Raw genomic sequence first — 12,614 nt, 5'->3', positions numbered from 1 at the left:
TGGGTATCATGTAATTGGTGGTCTTAAATTAAATTGATGTCAAGGCATTGTTCATGTTGAGTAAGGATGTTTTTACTGCATATTGCTAACAACGATGTCTGGTATGATTATAATATGTTTTGAAATGTCAATGTATATAGTAATAGCAGCATAATTTTTTCCCTCATCCTTTTTTGAATAGGAAATAAACACATCTGCTAAATCAAACCTGGCCCTCATTGTTTGGGAAAATGTTAGCTTCAGCCAAATGAAGGGAGAGCAAGCAAATTTTAATTAGAAAATATGCAAAATAAGCACCATGTCTTCTTAAAGTCATAATTTAAGGGGGAAAAAAAGTTGAAACATTTACTGTAATCACTGCAGAGTCAATATCTTTAAAAAGATAATGGTATCCAAATTAAAATTCCATTGAAGAGAACTTGTTAAAATGTGCTATTTGATATGATCAAGAGCAAAACAATTTGATTTACACAACAAAACTTAAATCCCTAATAAAATACAAGTTTAAGAGTCTGACCTTAAAGCCTGGTGGGCCTTAAGCTTCTTCTAGAATGACAGTCAAACGAAACAAATTGTATTGTTAGTTTTTCATCTACAGTATACATGGCTTAGCACCTCTACACATTTCTGACCTCTTACAAGTTGACACCCCCTTGAGGTCTTTGAGGCCGGCTCATCAATCAAGGAGAGAGACAGAGTGGGGAATGACATGCGGGAAAGGAGCCACAGGTCGGATTCGGACCCAGGCCTCCTGCTATGAGGACTGCAGCCGCCTTACTTTGAGCACTAAACAACTATGCTACCTGCGCCCCACCATTACTGACTTTTAAATCCTTTCTTAAAAAGTATTATTATCCTTTGGCTTTTGACCTAGGCATGTCAGTTTTTCGGTCTTTTGTTTTCTTAATGCGTAACTGACTTTTGTTTATTTTGTGTTTTAAGTGTTTCACATTCTTTGCGTGCTTTTTTTTTTACACTACCGTTCAAAAGTTTGGGGTCACCCAGACAATTTTGTGTTTTTCATGAAAAGTCACACTTTTTTATCCAATGAGTTGCAAAATGAATACAAAATATAGTCAAGACATTGGCAATGCTAGAAATAATGATTATTATTTGAAATAATATTTTTTTCCCTCAAACTTTGCTTTCGTTGAAGAATGCTCCATTTGCAGCAATTACAGCATTGCCGACCTTTGGCATTCCGACTGTTAATTTGAGATGATCTGGAGAAATTTCACCCCATGCTTCCAGAAGCCCCTCCCACAAGTTGGATTGGCTTGTTGGGAACTTCTTGTGTAACATACGGTCAAGCAGCTCCCACAACAGCTCAATAGGATGGAGATCTGATGACTGCGCTGGGAACTCCATAATAAACAGAATATCAGCTGCCTGCTTCTTCCCTAAATAGTTCTTACATAATTTGAAGGTGTGCTTTGGGTCATTGTCATGTTGTAGGATGAAATTGGCTCCAATCAAGCTCTGTCCACTGGGTGTGGCATGGCGTTGTAAAATAGAGTGATAGCCTTCCTTATTGAAAATCCCTTTTACCTTGTACAAATCTCCCACTTCACCAGCACCAAAGCAACCCCAGACCATCACATGACCTCCACCATGCTTAACAGATGACGTCAGGGGCTCTTCCAGCATCTTTTCAGTTGTTCTGCGTCTCAATGTTCTTCTGTATGATCCAAACACCTCAAACTTAGATTCGTCTGTCACTTCTTTCAGATCTTCCTCTATCCAATGTCTGTGTGCTTTCGCCCATATTAATCATTTCCTTTCATCGGCCAGTCTCAGATATGGCTTTTTCTTTGCCACTCGGCCCTGAAGGCCAGCATCCCGGAGTCGCCGCTTCACTGTAAACATTGACACTGGTGTTTTGCGGGTACTATAATGAAGCCGCCAATTGAGGACCTGTGAGGTGTCTATTTCTCAAACTAGAGACTCTTATGTACTTGTCTTCTTGCTCAGTAGTGCAGTTGGGCCTCCCCCTTCTCTTTCTACTCTGCTTAGAGCCTGTTTGTGCTGTTCTCTGAAGGGAGTAGTACACGCCGTTGTACAAAATTTTCAGTTTCTCTGCAATTTCTTGCATGGAATAGCCTTTCATTTCTAAGAACAAGAATAGACTGTCGAGTTTCACATGAAAGTTCTCTTTTTCTGGCCATTTTGAGAGTTTAATCGAACCCATAAATGTGATGCTCCAGATACTCAACTAGCTCAAAGGAAGATCAGTTTTATTGCTTCTCTGACCAGCTAAACTGTTTTCAGCTGTGCTAACATAATTGCACAAGGATTTTCTAATAATCTATTAGCCTTCTAACGCAATTAGCAAACACAATGCACCATTAGATCACCAGAATGATGGTTGCTGGAAATGGGCCTCTATACATCTATGTAGATATTTCATTAAAAACCAGACATTTGCAGCCAGAATAGTCATTTAGCACATTAACAATGTATAGAGTGTATTTTTGATTAGTTTAATGTTATCTCCATTGAAAAAAACAGTGCTTTTCTTTCAAAAATAAGAACATTTCTCAGTGACCCCAAACTTTTGAACGGTAGTGTAGATAAGTATTCAAGTTAAAAAAAATGTATATATAATATATAATATGTATATATAAATGAAGTGGAATGGATTGGCTTTTAACTTACGTGGAAACAAGTGCTTATTTCTCAATACGGTGAAACGCCCTGTTTTTATCTATGAACCACTCTGTCATTTTTCCGCTGTTGCCCATGATGACGTTTTAAACACAAAACTGGGATCAAAGTCAACCTGGAAACTTGAAGATAAAATCCTTTTATAGCTGGTGATAGGACAATAGCGTCATTCTTGTTAAAATGGGAAAGAACTTTAATACATGACAACAGACCACATTTCTTGTGAGCAAAGTGTTCAACAGACTTCAATATATTTCACATTTTAACTTATCAAAGTCTTGTTAACTTCTTTTCCCCACATCTTTAACTTTTTGTTCTGAGATCCTTTTATCTAAAATATTGTGACATCTTGAATCAAAGGTCAGGCTGTCCTTGGCCCCAGTCAGTTTTTATTGGCCCCCTCATTTCCTGATAACATTTGTTGTTGAATGTAGGTGAAGTGAGGTGTTGCTGAATTTCCGAGACAATATTTTTACATCTTTCGGATCTATCGACTTTCAACTTCATGCATACAGCTTCTTCTGGGGTGTTGTGGGGGCCTGTTTTGATCTGTAAGGAAATCAGAGTATATAAGTTATCTGAAGGTTTGTGTCTTGTGTTGGAAGATGCAATAAATTCATAAACTGCAGGAAGAATGTTATCTCTGACCCTCCTGTTCCTCATTGTCCATATTAGTAACTTATGCAGCCTCATGCAGAGATGTACATTATAATCAGTGATTTTTATTCGAAAAAAAAACTGAACATTGGATGTGACACACATTTTTTCAACAACTTTTAAAGCTGCAGTTATTGTTTTTGTTTTGTTTTGGTACTTGTAGACTTCAGCAAACTGTAAAAAAAAAAAAATGTTTCCAGCTGTGGAGATAAAGTTCAACCAGGAAACATATTCGTGCCACTTGGTGCTTGTGTTTAGTGTGTTATATCACAATATGATGCCTCTGTCTGTTAATGATCTCCTTTGATTTGATGGAATATTTCCAACTTTTCAGGACACGAATCTCCACTTGAAGTGACGTTTGCTCTAAATGTGGTTTGATCCAGGCACATTGCAGATACAGGACATGACATATCGTGCCTACGTATTTACAGTATATACTCCTACCATTGTTTACTGGCAGAGGCCAAAGTTTCTTGTGATGTTTTTCATCACCTCGTGTGCTGTATAAATCAGAATATTCATGTAATTTTGTTAAGGCGTTGTGGTTTTCAAGTATCAGTAAGAATGGGGTCACAAGGAAACATTTTGCTCTTACATTGGTCCGACTAGTGCTCTAACTGGTTTCATAAGTATTAGCAATAACTGTGAACAATTATGACATAAATTAACAGCATAGTGCTGAACTATGTGTAAAATGACCTCAAGATGTATCATGTGAAAGAATAATTTGAATCTGCACATGTTTTGGTATACCTGCAATTGCAGGCATTGGAAATAACATTTAAGACACAGTCATCAATGTTTGCTTTTCTTGGTCATAAAGAGGTTTCATAACCTGTTTAAAAACATCTCATAGGAGCATTATGAGTCCTTTGTCAACATTATCTCGACACATATTTCATGGTCATATGTGTTTATGGTTATTTATTAAACAGACAGTGATTTTTACTGAAAATGCAAAAGATCCTCTTTAAATAAAAAGCCTGGTCATGGTCTCATTTTTTTCCGAGAAATATTCTTTGTTGAGATTGTCTGAGCATGTCTATATGAAATCTTGTTATCTGTGACAAGCTTTCCTGACATTAACACAAACAAAGTGATTTTACCATGTCTATGTCATGGAAGACTACTAAACCTATTCTTCTTTTCTGGGCCGGGATGTGTACTTTAGCACAGTGCCGCCCTCTGAGGAGTGGCTAATGATTAAAACATCCAGATGAGGACATCTCAGCTCTAAACAGCCAAGGTTTCAGCACGATTGCTGACACTCACTCTCCTGGCTTATTTTTTTTTTTTTACCCTTGTTTTGAGATTTCATCCTTAAATTTTATTCCAATGGCTCCAAACTTCAAACTCTTGGCACTCATTTGGCTAGTGGCAGCCTGTCTTGGTAAGTAAGCCCTTCAGATTTTAACTTTAAATTCTAAACTATTTCAAGTCTTTGTCAGATGCAATCTCTGAAAAGGATTGTACAGGTGATCAGAAGTTGGGGGGTTGTGTGACTTTTAAAATGAAATCTTTAAATCAAGATAACAAATAATTCTTGGAGTTAATTCCTGACAACTATTTTTACCTCACGGTTTTGTTTGGTGCATACATAACGTGACACATAATGTGAATATTTACCTTATTGCTGCAGATAATCTAAATTATCTTATGACCATTTTTGCTAACCTACCTATCTTTCTAAATCTATTGCAGTCAAGGAAGTCTCCCTCTCTTCCCCTGAACACTTCTTGTGTGGTTAATGCTTTACATGGCTAAAGTCCTAAATGAGCTCAGGGAGACTGTTAGGAAGGGACCTGTTTTTTGTTTCCAGGCTCATATGAGTATAGGCAAAAATCATGTAGTCTAGATACTTACAAAAGACATACAAATAGAAGTGTATTTTAGATTGATGAATTATTGGACAATTTTCTCAAACAATAATTCAACCTTAGTTTAGAAATGATTCATCTCCAACCCGTTTTGGCATGCACTATGAAACTGGATTGAGACTTGAACTTCAATGTCTCCCAAATCTTAATTTTTACCTCAGTACAAATATGTTTGGCTGTTATTGGGTTCAAAAAAAAAAAGATGTGTTAATTCTTTTAATTGTTTTAATTCATAGTCTCAACATTAATGAATGCAACACTGGATGGTCCCATTATCTCCTGTTGGTGCTAGAGGGCTGCAATGTATTAAAGGAGAAACTAGTGGATCTTTTATTCGGGCTATATGTACGAGTAAAACTTAAAATACCACAGCTTTAAACACAGAGAAGACTCTAGTTTTTGTCACATTTTTAATGTAAAATATGGTGGGATTTAGCCCCCCCTTGATCTGCTCTTTGTTGGGCTGTACAAATTAAACTGTAGCATAGCTTCTGTCAATAATTTGGGATGAGGCTAAGGGTTCTTTGTTTGTTTTCAAACTGATACATTTATATATATATATATATATATATATATATATATATATATATATGTATATATATATACATATATTTCTAATTATTACGAAAAAACAAACAAACATTTAAATATGTTATTTTAGTGGAGAAGTTTTTACCTTTCTGTTTAATTTTTCAGTATGTCAAATTCAGCAATGGATATAAAAATTATTGGCAGGTTATCTTTCCAGTGCTACAATGTGTTGCTATAACCAGCCTAACCTGATGTGTGTCCATCCACAGCACTTCAAGGAACAACAGCAGATACAACCACACCACCCACAGCCACGACACCAGCAGTTCCAACCACACCACCCAACGCCACGACACCAGCAGTTCCAACCACACCACCCAAAGCCACGACACTAGCAGTTCCAACCACACCACCCAACGCCACGACACCAGCAGTTCCAACCACACCACCCAAAGTCACGACACCAGCAGGTCCAACCACACCACCCAAAGTCACGACACCAGCAGGTCCAACCACACCACCCAAAGTCACGACAACAGCAGGTCCAACCACAACACCCAAAGTCACGACAACAGCAGGTCCAACCACGACACCCAAAGTCACGACAACAGCTCCACCAAAACCAGGTACTGAACATGTCTGTTTCCAACGTGTCATTATTTATGTTTTCATAGAATGGAGCAGACACTTATTGTTATCTGAATTTTTCCCCTTTCCCTTCAAGGCCCTTGTGACTCAAAGCCATGCGGCGGTGGCAGCACCTGTGCACCTCGTTTTGACACATTTCTATGCCTGTGTTTGCCTGGTAATTTCTACAATTATAACAGCAGCTTTTGTGAGGGTGGTAAGTTTTTCTGTTTTCTGCATAACATTTTTATAAGGTTGTTACGCTATGTAAAAGTTTTTAAAGAACACTAAATAGAAAACCAAAGTGTATTTATCTTTGGTATATTCCACATGTGGAGTAACAGGAGAAGTTATTTCTAATAGGTCCACTGTATTCAGTATTTGTAGGAAGCTTATTTATGTGAGCCTAGTAGTATCGGGGTGTTGAAGCAACTTCAGAGGTCTCATCAATATATGTAATACTGATGGTTGAGAAACAGTTTTGGCAGTATCAAAATGATAAATAAGGAAGATGTTAGTCACACATTTTCTAGTTAATCCCCCCAAAACCCAAGCTAAAAGACAGTTATCTTAGATTGGCTTTATTGTGACAGTTTAGGTGTGCTTAAAACTGTTCAGTAAGGAGAGACTTAATTTTCAGTGGACAATTATTAGTATGAGTTTTCGAGGCTGAGAGCTCGATAGGTTACTCCCTTGTTTGAGTCTAGATACTGGTGTTGGTGCTGGTGTTTTAAGACAGGAAAGGAAATCCATTAGCCTGCCTTCACTTAGAAAATTCCACATAATGCTAGGGTATCTTGTCATATATTAATTTTATAGACAATAAAATCAACCCTGATCAATTGTATTTACAAGTTATTGTACATCCTTTGAAAAATGAATTTGACTCTAATGTATATTGTTCTTCTGACTATATTTCCTTGTTTTAGCCAAAGTTTTTCCTGGACAACTGACCCTGGAAAAAGAGTACATTGATAAATATAACGATCCCACATCAGAAGAATTTAAGGATCTGTCTGGATTCATTGTTGAAGAGGTTAGCAATTATTTCACTCTTTTAATCCACTTTGTGTTTGCAAGTGCAACTACAATAACAGTGTTGTTTCATCTTACTTGTCTGTGCTATACATAGGTAGTAAACCTGATAATAAAATTATGCTGCATAACATCAATGAGAGCAAATTCTTTCAAGTGAACCTGAAGAAAATTGTTTTCTTTCCAAAACACAGCTGGCAATTGCTTTTAAGGATACTGTTGGCTACTCTTCGTCTACAGTGCTAAAACTGAAGTAAGTGTTTTTTTTAAATGATTATGGGTTTTTTTTTACCATCTGACTGTCTCTCCATCTAGAACCATACTTTCTGCAATGACATCAAACTTGACTGAATAATTACAGAATATGGTAATCATAACGTGTATTTTTCCATAAAGGTCCAGTAATACTGTCAGAGTTTGGTCCAGGGTGACAAACAAGGTCTTGGCCGAAGTAGAGAACATCTTTAAGAATGACGCTGTCATTGAAGCAACAAGCGTTACAGACGTATTAGAAAAAGCAATTCAAAACTCAGAAACTGGCTCTGTCCTAGATGGTGCCGATTTTAAAGGTAGGTTGTTGTTTTTTTTTTACTCATATCCAGTTAGTTAGTCGGAGTCTTTTGATTGATGTTAGGAGTTATCTATGAAAAATTCAAGGACATATATGCATATTGTTTGTTTTAACATTGTCAAGATATTTCCTCTGATCATAAAGCCATGTAAATGCATCAACATGTTTGTTTTTTGCCAATTGTATCTCTTATTCGTTTTAGATACTGTATGTTGAACTGCTTGTTTTTGTGTATTTACAGAGGAAAGCCTGTGTAGTAAAAATGCTTGTGATGTGAGCACCACTGACTGCAAGGATAACAAGGATGGAACTTTTGAATGTTCATGTAAGGAAGGCTACATAAAAACGGACTACAGCAACAGAATATGCACTGGTAAGGGCAATTGTGAGTGGAAGTGAGACAGAGAGAGAAATGATGTGTGTGTCAGTGAGGGTGTTTCGCAGACTGTAACAACATTTCTTGCACTAAACTACAAACTATCTCCACTTTTGTCTACTTTAACAGCTTGTCCCGGTGGGCAAAAACCTGGGCCCAGTGGTTGTGTCAAGTAAGTGCTTCAATGTCATAGCTTCTGTTCAAAATGTTACAGTTGTCGAGTAAGATTTTCACAAGTCTGATGCCAAGCATTGTAAGGAGGGAAAAGCCAAGAGTTATGTAAATGTGTTCTGTGGTTATAGAGAGTAAAATGGTCAAATGTCTTTTTTCCCCAGTTGTCCATTTGGTTATTCTGGCTTTAACTGCAGTGAATGTGAGTATACAGTACAGTATGTGTTTGAATATAAATGAAAGAAAATACAAAACACAAATGATATTAGAGCGAATCAGTTATGCGTTTTTAAAGGGACTAAATAACTAAATAAAACTATGTTTCTGTGAGAAACTTTTATTTTATATTGATTTTGGCGCCCCTTGTGGACAAAGTAGTACGTCTTATCTCTTTGTTGATATTGCCCTGTAAAATTGAGTGTGTCTATGGTATTCCAAAAAAAATAATTCTGGTTTCTTTCAACAGTCTGATGTCTCACTCATTGTGTATATTTGCTATAGATAATATAAAACAATACTGTTTCTTCAGCTGGCTATCAATTTCCCTGTCTGACTTACCCTGTGGCAGCATTTTCAGGCATTAAAAGTTTCAATATAACAAAAAATAAAACCTGCTACTCATTGTCTTGTTTGTTTTTGGAGCACATAAAGTGACATCAGTATTAATTTCAGTCTGTCTATACAAACCAGCTTTGCAATTACCTAAATGTTTCTTTCTCCTTTCTCATTCCCTCAAAAAAAATCATGCTCATAAGCAAAACCTGGCAAATGCAATATATGATCCAGCTGAAACATTTTAACAAATAGAATTTTAAAATGTAGAATTTTAATTGTAAAATTTTAACACATTAGAAGTGAAGATGAGATTTAAATAGCTGTTAAATACTTAACTTGAGGTCCTTTAGTATGACGATTCTGAACTGAATCTTTGAATAATGTATAGTGCATGTGAACTGTGTTTTAGTTTATGATCAGTATTTAAATGTGTGTTAGATGGTTTCTATGCGATGATGATTTAACTGAATAAATGGAATCATGGTAATTTATCTTCAAGTCATCTGTGTCATTTGAAGTGAACTCTCTTGAACTCTTTTGAGACCACTACAAATATTGAATGTGTAAAATCAGCAAAGCAGAATGTCATATAAAACTTGGATCTGCTTTTTTATTGGTTATTTTTTAAACAGGTAACTGACTATGATTCATTTTTTAATTTATTTTTTACCTACAGGAGCAAACCAGACCAATTTCTTGTTTAATGACTTTTGATGCTTGAAACCTGTGATGCCAGTCAGACAAAGTCATAACTACCAAAACAACCTTCATTTACATTTTACATAGCAAACTCTTGATGAGTGATACATTTGACTGTTTAAAGAGAGCAGGATGAGATTGTTAATGATCTCCTTGTTATTGTGTTATTTTAGCATGGAAACTTGTGCTGGTAATCGTCGGGTCTGTTATGGGAGCACTGCTGCTCAGCTCAGTCATTGTTATCGGTGTATTGGCATGCAGGTACGTTTTTCATCTACTCATTTATCCATTTCTCATTACTTTTTAGTCTCTGCAATATTCTCTCTTCTGTTAGTCATTAGCCGTTTAAATCTTGACAAGATGGCATTTATAACTAACTTGATGGAGAAATTTGAAAAGTAGAAAATGTAAACAATTGTATGCTATATTTTCTGAACTGAATATAGACGTTTCTGAAAGAATAAAATAGGTTTTGAACATATACCACAGAATCTGTACATTTCTCCAGCTTTCACATTTCTCTACCAAGACTACATGATGCACATTTGAACACAAACACATCTTGCAAATATTTCAACCAAATAAAAATGTATTTACAAATGAATCAGCTATCTAATAAACTTTTTTTATGTTAGACCTGCCAAGAAGAGTTCCAAGAAAAAAAAAGATGAAGAAACTGCCAAACCTTATCCAAGCAACTTTTCTACAAAAGCACAATTGGTCAACAAGAGTGCAGGAAACGGCCGAGCACCCTTGGTGAATGGATCAGACAATGGCCGACCACTCTCAGGTGGTCTGAATGGTGGCGCCGGGGTGCCTAGAATTCCCCGGGCCATGACCACAAGCAGCATGGACCACAGGACTAACTTGGAGATGACTCCAAGCAACAGTCGGCAAAATCTGGTCCCTACTGGGAGGAACGCGGTTAGTAAAACCTTTTTCACAACTTCACAAAACTCCTAAAAATGTCAAGGAAGTTTTTGGAGTGCGATGCGTTTGCGGATTTCAACAAAAGACCTCAGATTTGAAAACAACAGAATTCCACTTTAAATATAAGGAGGACTAAAAACCACTGCCTTTGAACAGCCATGTAAACGACCAAACCTTTCACCCTAACAGCATGTACATTTTTTTGCAAGGAGTTGGGGTGAAGTGCAAATAAATTCAGAGCATGTGAGAGATGACGTTTACATCATGTGGCCCTAGGCCGTTAAGTACATCTCAGCAATCCCCGCAGCCCAATGGGCTTTTAATAACTCTGTTTCCATGTTGGTATTTGACCCCATTACTTATCATCTTACAGTGCAGATTTCTACTCTCAGTTTCTGTTAAAAATTAAAATGATACTGAAGGTTTAATGAAATCCTGCACTGTGAAACCATGCACTGCAGGGAACAATAAGTAATGAGGAGTCAGAGTACCATGGACAGCACCTTGACCAAAATGTGACTTAATAGTTTGTACAGTGAACTCCACAAAATACTGTTGTGTACTATGTGTGAAAAGTTATTTTGCCTCTGTTTGTGTTGGATATTGGTTAGTTAATATTTGTTTTGCAATTTACTAATCAAAACACACTGTACTCCTTTCATTGTAGCGCCTCTATGACGACCCTGACGACATAAACCCATACACACAGGCTCGACCCCAGAGCAACCCGTACGCCCAGAATCGACCCCAGAACAACCCGTACTCCGCCAAGGAGGGCTACAGCAACCCTTACTACAGCAATGACAATGGAAGAAGGTTATATTAATAAGGAACAAAAAATGGACATTTACATTGTTCAAAAGCGAGACCTTTTGTTCAATCATCCTACATAACAAAAACTCTTTGATTCCACATTATGGCAAGAGTTATGTATTCAGAAGCATGAGTTATATGTAATCTTATCACCACCGCAAAAAAAAAAAGAATTGTGACCAATCATAAGCTTCCAACAGTAATTTCTGTTGTTTCCTTGACATGTACTGAACTTCTGAAACTTGGGGAGACTCAGGGACCAGTATATTTAAGATATAACTATTTTGTCCAGTTAAAGTCTAGCTCGTCAGTGAATTTAATAGTCATCACTTTATACGTCAAATGTTTACGCTGTGTCATTATGTGTCACTCATTAACTTATCTATCATTTGTGTAGAAAATTATAAAAAAAATAATAAAAATGTTTGTTGTTCTTTTTCGTATTAATGGGATATATTTGACAATTTTCATTGAATTGATGCTTAAGTATTATTCAACACTAATTAAATAAAGTTATAAGAAATATTTGACAACTTTCTGTGATGTCTACATGTTATACACTTCTTAAGGCACGTGATCACAAGATTTCAATTTAATGTATTTCATTAATAACTATTTCTTGTTTTATTAATGTGAAAGGACAAGTGAATATTTGAATAAATTACTATTCCCATTATTTAGCACCTTGTCTATCTCTCTCTCTCTTTCAATATGTATTATCTTTACTACTACGATTATTATTTTGTGTTGTAGTGTTTCTTAGGATTTTTTTTTTTTTTAAATGTTTAAATATGTTACCCTTCCCCATCTGTCTATTTGATTAAGAGTAAAAGGTGTCTTCTTTGTTGCTACCACTGGAGGGCGCTAACGTTTAACCCTGACAAACTGTAAATCAGTCTACAGGAATGAAAACAGCGTGACTTTATAAGTTTATAAGTCTACATAATGTAAGAGTCTGCAAACCCGATCCCTGTCATTTTATGAAAATATAAAAAAAGTGTTTTTAAATTCATAAATCATTATTTGTGTTTCTTTTTTAGACCACTGTACTTTTGAAAACAACAACAACAACAATCTCTTTCTATCAGTTTACATTCACAGTGTT

General features: G+C 36.3%; 1 protein-coding gene across 1 annotated transcript; it reads left to right on the top strand.

Annotated features, from left to right (window-relative positions):
* Nucleotides 1-6,449: 6,449 nt before the first annotated feature.
* On the top strand, nucleotides 6,450-12,189 carry muc13b (mucin 13b, cell surface associated; the record flags this gene model as incomplete). The annotated part of the gene is made up of 10 exons (XM_079372374.1): nucleotides 6,450-6,576; nucleotides 7,289-7,395; nucleotides 7,589-7,647; nucleotides 7,791-7,963; nucleotides 8,207-8,338; nucleotides 8,471-8,513; nucleotides 8,677-8,714; nucleotides 9,940-10,027; nucleotides 10,402-10,690; nucleotides 11,364-12,189. Coding segments are annotated over 10 exons (1,215 nt in total), but the record flags the coding sequence as incomplete, so codon positions are not given.
* Between the last annotated feature and the right edge of the window lie 425 nt (nucleotides 12,190-12,614).

The sequence above is a fragment of the Symphodus melops genome, assembly GCF_947650265.1.
Source record: "Symphodus melops genome assembly, chromosome: 21".
Taxonomy (NCBI): Eukaryota; Metazoa; Chordata; class Actinopteri; order Labriformes; family Labridae; genus Symphodus; species Symphodus melops.
Note: the sequence above shows the minus strand (reverse complement) of the source record. Positions and strands in the feature narration are given on the sequence as shown.